The sequence below is a fragment of the Bacillus rossius genome, chromosome 15 (genome assembly GCF_032445375.1).
Source record: "Bacillus rossius redtenbacheri isolate Brsri chromosome 15, Brsri_v3, whole genome shotgun sequence".
In the NCBI taxonomy this organism is placed as follows: domain Eukaryota; kingdom Metazoa; phylum Arthropoda; class Insecta; order Phasmatodea; family Bacillidae; genus Bacillus; species Bacillus rossius.
In genome coordinates this window covers 4,246,394-4,263,449 of record NC_086342.1, presented here as the reverse complement: position 1 = coordinate 4,263,449, position 17,056 = coordinate 4,246,394, and the positions used below count along the sequence as shown (strand labels likewise).

At 37.6% G+C, this 17,056-nt stretch overlaps 1 protein-coding gene across 1 annotated transcript; it reads left to right on the top strand.

Annotated features, from left to right (window-relative positions):
* Window positions 1-1,779: 1,779 nt before the first annotated feature.
* LOC134539588 (protein LTV1 homolog) lies at window positions 1,780-16,954 on the top strand. The gene is made up of 9 exons (XM_063381754.1): window positions 1,780-1,894; window positions 4,560-4,700; window positions 6,455-6,631; window positions 7,560-7,647; window positions 8,702-8,849; window positions 10,419-10,629; window positions 12,285-12,590; window positions 13,590-13,844; window positions 16,775-16,954. Exons 1-9 carry the CDS (start codon window positions 1,892-1,894, stop codon window positions 16,886-16,888), a joined length of 1,443 nt encoding a protein of 480 aa, XP_063237824.1. The 5' UTR covers window positions 1,780-1,891; the 3' UTR covers window positions 16,889-16,954.
* The last annotated feature ends 102 nt before the right edge of the window (window positions 16,955-17,056 follow it).

The window sequence follows — 17,056 nt, the reverse complement described above, 5'->3', positions numbered from 1 at the left end:
TTTACGGGACGTCCTGCCCGTGATGACTATCTCTCTCATGGTAAAGAATATACTCCTTAAGACCCGCGCATGATAGGATGTCTGTCTGACTGTACACTGCACCGGCCAGAAAGAAATGAAAAAATAACACCGAACCTATGACTGCGAATGACCAGGATGAAACAATGAATCGCGACTCGCCCGAATTGAAAACAGAACACGCGTGTGCGAATAGTGAAACGAAAACCCGCGACCGTAACTGCTCATCAACAAGCTCGACTGCCAAGTTGAGGAAACGTCTCCGCACGGCAAAAATCTAGTGGTTCTGTTAATACCGCGCCCGCTTGCCTCACCGTCCCGGAGCGACGACCCCAAGACGTCCGTCGCCTCTCGTGCCGGGTCCACGACTGCCCTCCCACTCTCCTGCCGCGCCTGAGCGCCCGCGTCTCCCCCCTTCTCCGCGAGCCCGCGGAACGCACTGATTGGTCACAGGTGGAAGCCGCGGCCTTGGCGCCCGGTGAACAATTAAAACTTTCAAAATACAAAACCCTTCAATACAAAATTAATTTAAATAAAATATAAGCAAAAATATATTTACAATAAAATAATAAGTCATATCCTGTAAAGCAAACATACGTCGCACGTCACCGACACTTGCGTCACACAACACACTCAAGAGATGGTGCTGGCGAGGCATAACGGCCTGAAGGAGCCGGGGAGACACTTGGGTCGACGTCACTGTAACCCCAAATTCTATCATTCTAAACCTTTCAGCTTGGTCCTTCTGTTACTTTCAATACCTTAAATTCAAAATCATTCAATTTTTGCCCAATCCACACAATCTTCCCCATTTTCCGAACTTTCTATCGTCCACCAGTGGTCTCTTTCCCTCATGTAACCATCTCTAAACAGTTTACTTCCCAGATGTTTTCATCCTCCTTCCCGTCCTTCTTTGCTCCATAAAGACCTTTATAGTGTTTTCCCTTCTGCTTGTATGTATTCCAATCGAAACAAGTCCCCCCAACTCTGCCCGACAATGCTAAAGTATCCAGGTTAGCTGATCCTTTCCCAATCCCCAGTTGTGGTTTAATTTATAACCACTGAGTTAGCCCTCAATATATTCACAGGCCAATAATGTATAGAATATTAATAGTAAATAAAGATATTCAGACATGGATATATCAGTTCATGGAGTGTGTCTGGTGTGAAGTTGAAGTCATCTAGTTAATGGTTGGATAGAAAAACCAATTTCAGCTGTAGATTAATATGTATATATTAAATTTTCTGAATATCTGGGGACGTACCAAACATATTATTAGGCCAAATTCTAATTTATGGTTTCGAAACTTTTCTGGAATATATATTGCTACACTTAAATTGTTATAATAAGAATTTAGCGCAACACAAAAAATACTTGAACAAATTATTTTAAAACCATTTAATTCGTGAGATGGTCCTGCTATCTCCTTCATGATTAAGTTTATCGATGGTTATCAAATGTTTGCTAGATTGCCTTAAACCAGTTTCTAGCCTTGCGTAGGGCACCGTTTATTAAAACAGTTCCTATTCTGTTCCTTTAATGTGATTCTGCTTGGTTTTGTTTTGGAAATCGGCCCTTTGAGTTAGGTTATTTTTGTATACCAAGATAATAAGCATAATAAGATATTATCTACTATTCTTGCTTATTTCCCCCGAATTCTTGAAATACTGGCTTAAGTTAACTGATTATAATCTCTATGGTAGAGAGAAGTATGTGGCCATTCTTAAATATAATCTCTATGCTAATTCTTTTCATTTATAAACATGATGGTTAACCTCACATTTGTATTGCATGGTGGTAGCGGCTGTTTAGAAGTTTTTGTATAAATGTGATATTTTTGTTTCGTTAGTAGGAATTAAAACATAATAGAGAATGGTACGTAATATTTTTAACATATTTATATTTTTTTGCAAATATGCTAGATTTTTTTCTAAGTTTAGGTTAGTACATCATATTTGCCATCAAAAGTTTTAAAAAAAATGAAGTTTTAGTTAAATTTGCATAAATGTATGGCAGAGTAATTATTGAGGATTTAGTTGTTATAAACGTGACCCTAAACCTAAAATTTATTAAGGAAAAAAAGTTGTTTAAAATAGTTTTCTTTTCAACAGGTAAAGCTGGACTCCCAATCATCCGTTTCATCCGTCCGTCACCCGTCCGTCGGTCAATTTCGGTCCGTTATTTTCTCTCGGCAATTATTACCGACTCTCAACCATCCGCCATCCGTCCGTCCGTCACTATTATAAAATATCAGTGCTACAACTTTCCGCCACATACTTTCTCAATTGTAAGTAAACTTTTGGGTAAATATGTATTGTACGGATTAGCGCCAAAAAAAATCGTACAAATATGAAATAACTTTCATTATATGCTATCTTACGTCCTCTTTTCAGAACCGCCTGCGGAGATAAAAAATTCCAATTACTTTTGGAGATATCGAATTTTTTAATATTCATTTTTTGGCAATTTTTAAAAAAAAAAATTAAAAATCCGAAAATACCTTTATTCTGTGCTCTTTAACTTCCTCTTTTCATTAAACCCGGCGGAGATCAGAAATTCCAAATACTTTAGGAGATATGGAATTTTTTAATTTTCATGTTGTGCACTGATGCGGCGTGCAACGGGAAGCCTACGATTCACACATCCTTCTGGACATACCCGAATACTCACGTTGGCAAGCCTTCTTTTCTTAAAATTAGCAAGAAGTAATTAAAAATACTTTAAAACATTGTAGATGGTTGGTTATATTAGGTAAGTATAGCTACATTAAAAAAACTGTAAAATCATTATATGGTTGCTTAGCAAATAACGTTTTAATATGTAGCTATCCAGCGCTAGGAAACCGTTTACATGATTTCACAGTATTTTTAATGTAGCTATCCTAACCAAATCAACCATCCACAATGTTTTGAAGTATTTATAATGTAGCTAACATAACCAAATTGACCATTAGTTTTCATGAGTTGCATATTTATTTACAATAAACAAAAAACAAAAAAAAAACCGAAGATGCACGATCGGGCGTTTGCCTCTCGTCTGTTGAAAGAAGGCTTGCCAACGTGAGTATTCGGGTATGTCCAGAAAGATGAGTGAATCGTAGGCTTCCCGCGTTCAGCATTGTTGCTTGTTTGTTTACAAGTATTATTATGTTGTTTTTTTTTCGTGACGTAGTTGAACGACTACATCACGTAAAAAGAAAATTACGTGAGTTCCTACTGTTCATCCTTTTTCCAGGTTTGTTAGGTCAGGTCAGCTACATTATAAATACTTTAAAACTAAACAACCATTAAAATTAATTTTTATTATTTTTAATGTCCGTTCAGTTTCAAAGTATTTATACTGTAGCTGACCTGACCTAATCCACCTTTGTCCCGTTTTGTTAGGTCAGGTCAGTTACATTATAAATACTTAAAACTATACAAGTAAAATTAATTGATATTATTTTTAATTTCCGTTTATTTTGAAGTATTTATCATGTAACTAACCTTACCTAATGGAAAATTTCTGTTATTTAGGCATTCACGCACACACGGCAAAATATAAAATGGCGTCTGTTGAATGATTACATAGGGCTTGTATTTCAAAATAAGAACGGCGATATCTCCAAAAGTAATTGGAATTTTTAATCTCCGCAGGCGGTTTTGAAAAGAGGACGTAAAAGAGCATATAATGAAAAGTATTTCATATTTGTACGATTTTTTTTGGCGCTAATCCGTACAATACATATTTACCAACTTTTGGTGAAAATAATTTACTTGGGATAATTAACTTTTGTTTTTATTAATGTGATAATAAGTTTAAAGGCGGGAACCGTGCTTTGACAAGTGGATTAAACGGGTGCCATCTTAAAAATAATATTAGTCATGCCAGCAATAAATAAAATTATGCTTCTTTTATTACTGCGTCAAAGGAAACAGAGAGAAGCTATTTCTATCCAGGCTTTTTCCCTCAATTGCTTATCCTGATAGTCTTTGCTATATATATTATACAAATGCTCCCTTTCCCGGACGTAATTTATCAGCATTTCTTCCGAAAAGCTCATTCTCATAAGCAATCTTTACCGTTATTATGACAATAATAATCGGTCAATACGACACAGCCTTCTATATATTGCAAATTTAAAAAATCGAACACTGTTTTCGGAAAGTCGTATTGAAGACGATCGACTTAACAAGGCGGTGGACCATCCGTTGGTCCGTCAAAAGCTAAAGCTTGGCAAGGTTTTGACGGACGGACGGATGGAATTTTTCGGGCCATCTGATTGGCTGCAGGTCACGTGATTGACGGACGGACGGGTGACGGACGGATGAAACGGATGATTGGGAGTCCAGCTTAATAGTGCAGTCAGATTTTAAATAAATTTTTATGAACAAATTAATCAACTCTGTAGATAATTTTTATTGTGATGTCTTACGTTCTGCGTGTCATGTTGTGACATAATGTAACCTGTTTCAGAATACTGAAACTTGTGTAGTACACTGTTATTGTTTGTCACTGTTCATTTAACTTGCTGATTTGAATGTGTGTGGTACTCATGCAGCCGAAAGGAAAGAAGAAATTTATCGACCGCAAGAGTGCGGTAACCTTTCACCTTGTTCACCGCAGCCAGCAAGACCCTCTCATCAATGACGAGGATGCTCCACAACATGTGCTGCTGCCAACTGTGGAAAAAACTACCAAGGTATCTTCGTTATTCTTCAGTCAGAATACAAATTCAAGAATATGTGTGCTTGCCAAGGTATGTCGCTGAGTAAGATGTCTGGTAATACTCGGACAGAGCGGTTTTTTTTTTAGAAAGGAAAGGGGAAAAATCGAAAACATGGTTTTCACACACAACACACTTCCATGAATTTACCCTGAAGGATTGGTTTCTTAATTCTGAATAGTTTGTGAAAATTAATAGTTTATAGCTTACCCTACTATATTAGCATCAGACATCGCAGCATTGTGGAACCAAAAGTAAATAAAAACAATATATGTTTTTCAAGTAGGCCTACTAAAGACGTCCCTAAATTTACCCTCAAAACATGATTTCTTAATTCCCACTGGTTTATGGGGGAAAAAAAAAATTTTTTAAAGCTTACATTAAAATATCTGTTTTCACAATGCCGTCATTCATTATTCATTATTTACCTGCGATGAAGCATCTCTTTGTTTAGCATAATTGTACCAGACTATGCTGAAATAAAAATATGCTAATTTTGTTTCATATATTGAAGTATATTCCTGAATCCTGATGGCTTGATCCTAATGACATAATATTGTTGTCTTTATCCTGTGGTACATGATGCTTGCTGTTTTAATTCAGTATGTTGTAAGATCCTGTACAAAAAAAAATATTGTAAGGTAATGAATTATTATCGCAAGTCAATTAAAAAGGAATTTTTCAACCTGCAATCATAATTCTCAATTATTTTGCAATTTCTTTAACGTGCAGGATTTTTCGACGTTCTGAACTAAAGCAGCAAGCATCATGTACCACAGGATCAAGCCAACAGGATCATGCTATCAGGATCAAGCCCTCAATATCTACGGATAAACTTGTATGTACATGAAACACCAGCTATAACAAACAGAATATACGATTGCTGTAATCAAAGAATTCCCTGGAAAGACTGCAAAATTCAATGTGTCAGCTACTTCAGTTCACAGCACGTATTCCTCACAGAAAATGAACGACATTAATAATTCAATTCAAGTTTCAGACTCCCATTAGACTCGTGTGGTACAACGTGAGTGAAAATAGTATGTACTTTAAATGCAATGTAACAAAACAAACTTTTGTAATACAATTACTTATTCTAATAAAACAACATACATGAATTATTATAATAATTAAAAATTCCTTACAATTGCAATACAGTCATTATTTAAACACATTTTATCATTTAAACAACACCTACATCGACTGAAGTTTTCTAAACAATGAGTTTCGGCAATTGTGTGAATACATGCATATTTTAATCTAAGCTGTAAACTTATTTTTTCACAAACTACAAGGAATTGAGAAACCTTACTTTGAGGTTTAATTCAAAAAACCTCTCAAGAATATGGAAAACATATACACCTATTTTTTAGCTGGTAAACATTGAATTTCAGCGGCAGCGTAAAATCACGGGTATTGTAAGGTATGGTATAAAAATTTAATTTTTTTCACAAATTACTAGTAGGAATTATAAAAACCTTTCATTGGGAGTAAATTTAGTGACCTGTGTGGAGTATGGAAACCATGTTTACCGATTTTTTTTCTTCTTTCCGTTCTAAAAAGCAGCTCTGTCGGAGTATTACCTGATGTCTATCCGTCAGGGAATCAAGGGTATTTGGTCGAGTCTCTTAGCGCCCTGTGGTATGATTGTAACTATTGAAAGCCAAACAGGATCAGCATGGTGGGGCAGTAGCGACAGTCCTTCAGTGGCGTGCGTGTGTCTGCGGCAGGCCGGCGGCCCAGAGTCGCAGGCGGAGCTGGAGCAGCGCAAGGAGGAGCAGAGGAAGTGGGGCATCTCCTGGGACGACGGCTACGACTACCTGCAGCACCTGCGCGGCGCCGGCGAGGGCCCGGAGAGCGAGCTGGTGCGGTACCGCATCATGGCGCCCCAGCCTCCCGCCGACAAGGTGACTGTCGTCTTAACACTGGGTGTTTCGTGAGAGGAGCAGTCGAAAATTACATAAACGACTCAAAAGCACCAGGATGTGGGATAAAAGACTTTTTGCACTAAACTATGTAAAATGCTGAATGAAACAGCGATGAAATTAATAGATACACATTTGCGTAATATGGGTAACGTAACGAAAACAAGTAGAACACAAAAATGTTGTGCGTGAAACGACGACTCGGTTTTCATTACAGAAGTCTATTTGTATTTATCTGTGCTGTCTCTGTTCCTTCCAGTGTGGCTAGAATTATTTTGTTAAAAAGGTTTGATTGCACTGTTATTTATGTAGGGACTTTTGATTCATGTTATTATTTTTATTTTGTGCTTTAGGCGCTGGCTGGTAGCTTGACGTATGTATAAAACATGTCATGCCAAAGTTTTGGTAAAATATATGTATACACACACACACACACACACACACACATACACACAAACACACACAAAATTGACAGTACAGTCTAAAAGGGATCATATTCAAAATACAGTTTTGGCAAGATTCCAGCTGTTGACCTTGGACGCCAGGTAGCATTACTGCTCTGCCTGCATTTTTAGTTGGCTAAGAGTTCATTGTTATCGTCAGTTTTCATTTCACTAGATCTACAGTGCTTCCTGTTTTATGGGCAGATTGCTGTTTGCATTTCGCTTGTACAATTCCATAAAGATATTTTGAGGAAAACCAACACTCATCTTTTATTTCTTCTTTCGTTAGAGTAGCTTATTACAACTTGTTTCGAATACCATTGTGCTGTATATTAATTTTTTTTCTTTTCATTCCCTTTGAATTGACTTGTGATGACTCGAGTGTGCCGCATGGCGGATCTTCCACCGTGCCGGGACTCGCATGTTGCCGCCGCGGGCGTGACGCGGGGCGTGGTCTGTGTTGGCAGGCGGCGAAGCTGAAGCTGCCCTCGTCCGTGTTCGCGTCGAGCGTGGAGGAGGACGTGGGCCTGCTGAACCTCGCGGCGCCTCACCCAGGTCTGCGCCCCGCGGAGCCGGGCCCCAAGTGCCCAGAGGCAGTCTCATAAGCTTGTACACACACACCCAGTGGCATAGCTGAGGTGACTGGCGCCACTGGCCAGAATTGAAAATGGCGCCTCCCTCTTGGATTAAAAGAGGGGGTGGGGGGGAGTTCAGTAACGCGAAACCGTCGCCGCGGTGCCCCTCCTGCTCCGGCGCCCCTGGTGGGGGCCATCCCTGCCACCCGCTTGCTACACCACTGCACACACCCACGCGCAAGCACAGACGCTGCCCAGACACACATACAGGCACACACAGGCACATAGGTACCAGTTTAGTACTCAGTTTGCGACCGCTAGCCCTTCCCCTTGGATCCACCGCTCACGGTCTGTATCGTAGGAAGTTAAATCTGACATGATTGTCGTCATTGCTACAAGGACGTATAAGGAAATGGCTTAAAGAAGCGGTGGGTCACGAAAATGTAGTCTAAAATTCTATCTGTAACAAGAAAGTGAAATGTAAATTTACCAGCAGGAGGCATGAATTACACCAATTGAAAGAAATTGAAGAATAGCAACTGCGAACAGCAGTTCCACCAAATGTATCACCAATACGACACGCAAATGATTACGTATAGTGTCAGTAGTTATTGGTTACTCTGATAATTGTATTTATTAGTTTTCGATTGCACCTATTTTAACGTAATGTCAAGTATGTATCTGTCAAAAACTTTACAATTGCTAAAAAAACAGAAAAATTGAAAGATATTTGGTTGTAAAACAAGATTTAAAAGAAGTGGGGAACTGTACAACTGTACAGATTTATGTTAGTTTACTTGTGTAATTTGTAAACTTGCTGTTTCTGTTACTTACTTTTATTATAAATGTGGAATCTCAATTAGTACCTCACTTTTAAGAATTTCTTACTTTAAGGTCTCTATTTTCAATGCTTCACAAAATGTTTTACATTTAGTTATAGTTTAATATAATGTGCTTTAATTATTAACTATCTACCAAAAATTTTTTTTTGTACATGTAATATTTCAATGTGATCGTTAATTTTTTTTGTGCAGGGCCACGATTGGATTTGGATCCGGATGTGGTGGCAGCAATGGATGAAGATTTTAACTACGATGACCCTGACAACATGTTGGATGATGATTTCGTTCAATTGGCCAATGGTGGAATCGATGGTGGTGAGGAAAATGACGACAGCAGTGAGTGAGTGTAGTTGAATTTCTACCTTGCTATGACAGTTCTTCTGTAGCTCACTTAGGCTTTTTGCACTGTCAAAGTTGTCGCCCTCCTTAGTTCCCACCCGAGGGTGATGGTTTGATGTTGCCCCTCCACCGGGCACCTGGGTGGCAGAAGTGTCCTTGTGAAAAGTCAGGTCTAAACCAGGGTTTGATATTTGTTTCAAATTTTTCATTTTTATCGGAGCTGTTTCATTATATAATAGTTTAACCTTTCGCTCTGCAAATCGATTTATTCAATAGTTGCTGTAGAGCTGCTCCGGAAGCGAATTCTAGTGGCAGGTGCAGAACTACGAGTGAGTTGCGTTCAGTAATTTAGTGATTGGTATTTCATACTGGCCAACATAATTAAACATTTGTTTATTGTGAACATTATTGATAGAAATAGTGTTTTGTAGACTTCAAGTATATTTAGATAAGTGAGGTTATGTTCCAGTATGTGTAATTATTACATTATTATTTAATTGATTGAATATCAATAAACATTCAGTCATTTATTTATTTTCTTTGTTAATTAAATTTTTTCTAGATGATTTTTATTAAACTAAATAATTAATTTATTCAGATTTTTATATTAATAGTATTGTGTATGTATTTTATTAATTTTTGTTATTTAACAAATTTCAAAATTAAATTGTTCAGTGTCATAAATTAAAAAGAAGTATGACTTCTAACGCACATACATAAGTACACACATATTTTTATTTTATTTAAAAGCTCTTTACAGCAGGTAAGTTGAAACAATGACATCAAAGTGTAAAAAAAAAAAAAAAAAAAACCACTAAAAATCTGTGAGTGAATAAAGTAGGGAGTCAGATAACTGTAATACTCTTTACATGTTTTTCGTAGTAATTTTCTATGCAATTGTGAATCTCCAGCGCGAACCTCCATTGTGTCTATATTGAAGGTGAATTAACGTATCATATTTTTTCTATCATACGTATTGCTTGCAGAAAACACAGATGGCAGAAGCAGCGGTGCTCTCTGGCATTTTGCATTACTTTTCACTTACTCTCATACTTGTTTACTTGCATACTTGCTCACTCAATTACACACCTGTACATGTGTTTCAAATATTTGTGTACCCTGTAAATTTCCTATCACACTGTGTAAGTTCATTTATTTATTTATTCAGTTTTTTGATCTGTAGATCCCATTTGGAGGTAAGGACTCCGGGATATAGAACAAGTCAATTAATAAAAATATATGCATTTATACAAACATACTGTACAACCACAAAAACGAAATATTACAGAGTACTTTTACATTTATATAGTAAGAAAGAGAGAAGAAAAAAAAACATGGGTACATAAGAAATGGTATAAACTCAAGTCTAAAGCTCAGAGCGAAGAGTTAGTTTACAAAACTCAATATTTTTCTCCTCGTTTTGTGATGAATTTAAATAAGATTTACCAGAGTTTAGTTTTCTTATCTGTTATTAGGTCAAAGAACTCTCATGGTGGCCAAACACCCAATTTTTCCTAATTAGCTAGTTGTTTAATGCATATGTATACTTACCTGGAACTGTGCCTGCCAGCTTGGACAGCATCGAGGAAGAAGAGGACGTGTCGTCAGGCGGGAGCGCGGGTTCGGGCGAGGCCAGCGACGACGACGTCGCGAGTCTGAGAGGTTCCCAGTTCACTTTCGCGGACGAGGAGACAAAGTCTCGCTTCACCAATTACTCCGTGTCGAGCTCCGTCATTAGACGCAACGAGCAACTCGAGATCCTAGACAGCAGGTTTGAGAAGGTGAGCAAATTATTCAAATGCAATTAACTTTATCTGTTATGATGCCTTTTCCATCTACCAAGATGTAGTTTGAGGTACAGTAAAGTCTGTTGAAATGGACGTTTTGAGGCTCATTCATGCGTCATTCTCCCACAGTTGACAGTTACAGGCAGTAGTAATTATTTAATTTTATTTAAAAATTTTGTCATTTGATTTAGAATTTAATCAAGTGGAATTGAAACTCTGATTATAATGTTTTAATGTCTACTTGTTACAAATATAATCTGGTAACTGTCAGTTGTTCGCATCAAGCTGATTGATTTAGTTGTGTGTGCTCACACTTGGCGCAATAAATCAACTATAATTGCCGACATAATACGTCCTTACTTCTTTAAGAGAATATTACTGTGTACTAGGGGTGGACAAAGCTATTGTTTTCACAGATACAACGTCTCTGTGGAAAAAAAAGCCATATGCTGATTTGATTGCGCAACTGAAATTTGATTTTTGCATTTAATAATTGATATTTGTTGTAAAATTTGATTTTTAATGGTAACACTCCTTTAGTAAACTCAAAGAGTAATGTTTCAAATATGTTTTTGTCTTAGTCTCTCAGTAATCAAATCACCAGCTGGATATTGCCAGTTTGTAGGGATGTGCGAATCCTTGATTTTCAGTTCGGTTCGAATCAGATTTGAATCCCTGGCAATACATGAGATATGAATCCGATTCCGAATATTAAGCATAGAATAATTAAAAATAACTGATTAATTTAAAAATAATGTGTGTTCTCTTTTTTCTAACTGTAACTACTGGAAATTATTTATTATACTGAGATTGAAATGTTTTATAATTATGTAAACTTAATTAATAATAAACACTTTAAAATATGAAAACCAAAACATACTTGATTCTCCAACTCAATCATAATAAACTGCACGCCACAGGGAAATCTCAGTTTTATAAACGTTTCAGCATTTTTTCTCCAATAAATAGCCAAGGCATTTTTTTCTCGTAGGTATGTAATTGTTTTTAGTTTATAGTTTGCTATACGACGAAATTCGTAATTATAGTTTAAGCACTCGAAATCCCGAAATTCTTTTAATGTCAATGTGTTAATTATTTAACTTACATATCTTTCTTTGATACATCATATTTTAAATACTTGCGTAATAGTAGCCTAATTTTATTTTTCACTGCTAGTATTTTTGAGCCGTACTAAATTAATTTATAACTTTTGTGAATATTCATAGCACTGTTCGAATCCATGTACATACAACGAATCCGGGTTTGGGTAATTGTGGATTCGAACCGTACCCGAAAATATCGGGTACTCGCACATCCCTAATAATTGGCAACATAATAGGTTCCTTACTTCGTCAGAGAATTTTACTGTGTACTAGGGGTGGACAAAGCTATTGTTTTCACAGATTCAACATCTCTGTGAAAGAAATGCCATATGCTGCTTTTATTGCGTGACTGCAATTTGATTTTTTAATTTAATAATTGATATTTGTTGTAAAATTTGATTTTTAATGGTAACGCTCCCTTAGTAAACGCAAAGAGAAATGTTGCAAATATGTTCTTGTCTTATTCTCTCAGCAGATGTAGAGATATTGCCAGTTTGTGATGATGAACTACGAAGGCGGTCGAGAGGAACTGTTGCGTGCCTGCAGATGTTCGCGGGCTACGACGACAACGAGATCGGCGCGCTGGACTGCGAGGAGATAGACGGCTACCTGGCGCCCGACTCGGACGCCGTGCTGCGGTGCGCGGAGGAGTTCTCCCGCGACCGGGAGTCGCTCGGGCGCGAGCCGGGCCCCTCCGCGAGGGACGTGGAGATGGGGGCGGTCAGCTCGGGGGAGGAGGAGGGGGAGCTGGTGGCCCTGGAGGTGCGGGACCGCGACCGCCTCGACTGCGAGTCCGTCCTGTCCACGTACTCCAACCTGTACAACCACCCGACGCTCATAGCGGAGCCTGCGGTGAGTCCCGTCGCCCCATCGTGTTTGTACCAGACTGTTAGAAAATATATTTTATATTCCTGAATACTTAATTTATTATTTAATTCAACATTTCAAATAAAATAATTTTTTTTTGTTATTTTTTTTACCAATAATTACACCATAATGTAACGGAAAAATATAACATGATTGAAGTTAAAATATGTAAAAAAAATTATCTGGGATCAAGATTAAAATTTATTATAAACACTCTTATTTTTTTTTTTTTTATCGGATCAACAAAACAATTTTTAAACTTTAAAATTTTACTGGTTTAAAAAAAAAATGCATTGTCTTGAGTTTTTATTGCTTTGCATTTTAAACCACTCTATTATAAGAGTCCAAGCAGTATATTTATCTCTCTTTTTCTTTTTACTATTTGTTTTGCATAAATTTTTGTTGGGACACGTGTTTGTTGTGAAAACCGTTTGCAATTGTTTTATTTCAAACCATGCACTGTATTGACTGTTTCTGTACATTCAGGTCACCGTAATGAAAATACCTAGCCGTAAAGTCGTTCAGATCCTATCGTTTTTTGTACTCTCGCCATTGAAGCGCGTTGCGACCTTCCCTTGCCCTCTGTCACAAAGAAACTTGCCCTTTGCCCAGGGGCGTGCCTGGGGGGGGGGGGGGGGGACGAGCTGGACCGGACCCCCCCCCCCCCTCAGGGCTAAAAATATTTAATATATTTTTCATAAAATGAAAAAAATATATATTTACTTTTATGAAGTTACGGCCAGTATTTTTAGATAGCCGAAATCAGCAATATTGAAGACATATTTTTTTCAAAAATTTTCCCGGGGGAGGACCCCCCCGGACCCCCCGGCTATCTGGGGGGGTAATTCCATCATACTCCCCCCCAGGCCCCCCGGAAAAGGCCCTAGCCTTTTGCCTGACCCCCCCTAGAGCAAAATCCTGGGAACGCCACTGCCTGTGCCTGTGCACGGGTGTCGGAGTGGGCGGGGCGTGATGTCTGTGCAGGTGTCCCGGAGGATACGCGTGTCTGCGCGCACGGGGATGCCCGCGGGCGTGCTGGACCCCGCGCCGGCCGGCAGGCTCACGGCCAGGGCGCTGGCCAGGCACGACGCCACGGCCGCCGGGCCGCGCCGCGCCGCACCGGACGGCGACGGCACGGAGACCGTGCTCTCCTCGCTGTCCGTGCTGTCGCTCAGGCCCAGGGGCGAGAGGGCGGAGGGGAGGCGGGAGAGGAAGAAGTCCCTCAAGGAGTACAGGAAGGCAAGTGTTGCTCGGGGTTGTTACCTGACTCTGAATGAACTGTGGCTTAACGTCATGTCCACGCTGAGGCGTCCGCACCATGTCCGGCAAATTCACAAAAAAAAAAAATTAATATCATGTATGAGGCTAAAATGGTTTATTGAGAAATTTGGATTTTTTACTGCAACATTATTCACACTTCAGTTCAAAGAAATACATAATTTTACACCTCTTTGTTTTGGTTTCATGTATATCATGCTCTTTTTTTATCTTACTGTAGTTTGGATCAATTTTTCTTGGACTCCTGTGAAGTGTGAAAAAAATAAATTTCACTGTATTTTAAAATTTGATTATAAAAATTATCAATATACATTAATATAGTGATATTCGATTTTAAATTTGATTCAAATTTATATATATATATATATATATATATATATATATATATATATATATATATATATATATATATATATATATATATATATATATATATATATATTCACAGAAGCCTATCTGTGACATTTATATTTTTCAAATTTAATAAAAAAAAAATTCTTTTTGTGTCAAAAATGTTCTCTTAAGTGGTAAACACTAGAGCTGTGCCGATGCAAATCGGCAGAAGCAGATTTTGCCGATATTTAGTTGAATCTGTGTTTGTGCTGATTCACGATACACTTGTTAATTTTTGGCCGATATTATTGGATAAGGAAAGTACCTGTCATAACCTATAAAATCCATACATACTTTCAACTCGCATGTCTGTCAGCCATATAGATCACACTCACACATCATATGTTTTAATAACGTTCTTGAATCTAATGCAATCAAAAATATATCACCAGCATGGAAAAGTTAGATAGAACCAAAACTTCCTTTATTTAGACCATGTCTACCTGTACAAAAAACGGAAAATACCAACTACTTGAACTGCAAAGAAATGCTTGTAACATTGTGACGGAGACATATTTTAATTAAGTAAAGTTTTTAAAATGGAATGAAAAAAATAATATCCAAATAATATAGTACTTCATATAACTTAAATTACTTTTATGGTTTCCCATGCTAAGCAACCACAAGACGCATTTCCATTGTTTGGTACCATAAACTTCCGCTGCAGCACATGTTTAGATTGTAGTACTGTAATTCTCGTTCTTGAATTTTAAACATGTACAAATTCTCGCAATTTCGCATATTTTTAATTCATTTGTTTAAACGTATTTCATGGTTCCCTATTATTAAAAAACCTTATTCTAAATAATTACATATTAAATAATTAAATTTTCCAGCCTCCATTAGTAAATTCATGTTTCAATAAGCAACTACAGTGAAACCCTGATTATCCGTTTTCCAATGGACCATGAGTAAAAAACGGATAATCCAGGAAATCCTACAATGTGGGAACACACTCTAAAGTTACCAAATGCACAATGTATGTACTGTTGCAAAAACTTTCAGTGAATCGGTTAGGTATTTCCAGCAGCACACTGTATATACAATATCAATATTGGAAAATTATACTTCCTTAATTTTTTTAAATGAACAAAACAAAATAAACTTCAAATTTGTATGTTTTAAGCAAGTAATTACGTATGTATTATTCCAAATTTAAAAGGTACATACTCACCACATGTTGTAAGATGCACACTACTTTCTTATTTATAATGCAGAGAAATTATAAGATGAGTTTATATGCAGCAAAATATTTTTGGTGTTGGTAATCACAAGTTTGTTATTATTAATACAATGTACTATAAGATAGAATTAAGAGTCGATGGAGGAATACCATAGCGCTTTGCCAAATCAACCCGTTTTTCGCCTGGATTTTTTTCAACTGCATTTATAATTTCTAAACGCTCTTTAATGGTTTTAACCTCTTTTGTAGGCCGATACATATCAATGAACCTTTACAAATTTCACACGTGCATTAGATTTAAATGCGTAAAGCTAATTTCCCGTAAACAAAGAAAATCTCGCGCATATACGGCCGGCCACGGAAACGCTAGGATGAACAATTTCGTCTATGTTTCTCGCAGGATTTCACTGTCGCTAAATAGAAACGTGTTTACGTTGGGCTAGTATGTATAGTATATCGACCACGGTTATATTGTTGTGTCGATTATCGCACAAAGCAAGAACTATCATGCAAGCGTTAGCTTTCGTCTGTTGTTTTATCGAAGTTGGTGAACCTGTTAGCAACAGCGTCATGCTCACTTTATTCGTTTTCTTTTAGTAATGGCCGCCATATGTAAATATTGGTATTGCGTGTCGTGTAGACACGCGTAAACTGGAATATTTCTCGGGAATTTGAATGTGAAATCTGTAAAAAGCCTGTAAAGTTCAACCCGTTAAACCGGGTTAAAAAATATTCGTAGACGATGGAAACGGGATTTTTTTAACATTGTTCTTGCGGGATTTTTTCGGGACCACGGACATTGAACAATAAAACCGGGTAATTCTACAATGCGGGAACGAATAAAAGAGGTTTCACTGTAACGGGTCATCAACAAACAAATGAAAACAAACTAAAAATGTGAGTTAAATAAGAAAGGTGTATGTTCCATTTGTAAACTAAAATACATGTTCATCTATATTGATTGTTTTTCGTGGAATTAAGTTATTTTAGGTAATTTAGTAAACTTTTTTTTTTTTTTTTTTTTTTTTTTTTTTTTTTTTTTTTAACGAAAATGTGTTTTCTCCTGTATCTGTGAATCTGCAACAGTTGTATCGGCATATCGGCAAATTTTTTGAATCGGTACAGCTCCAGTAAGCACTTCCAGAGCGTTGTAGTAGTGGGAGATACAGCGAGAGGCCATGCCAGGTAGGCAGTTTTGCTAGATTATTGAACATAAAGATTGCAATGAAGTAGTCGTCGACATCTACCCAACTGCTAGTGATGCAAGCATTGTTCTGTGGACGTGCTCTCACGGTCCTCGACGGCTCTGTTGCAGGAGCGGAGGCTGGAGAAGAAGGCCAACACGCTCGCCTTCAAGGAGGAGAAGAAGCGACAGGAGCGGAACGCGCTGAACATGAGAGCGAGTCTCCAGACCGTGAGGATACTGTAGTGTCTAGTGTCTCACCAGTACTTGTACTGCCACAAAGATGATAAAGTTTGTACATTAGTAATTTTATCCTGTGATGAAATTAACATTTGAATTTTCCTGAACTATTTTGCTCTAATTACAATTGCAAATTAGCAGACGCAGATAGAAAACCTTGCAACTTTGGTAGCT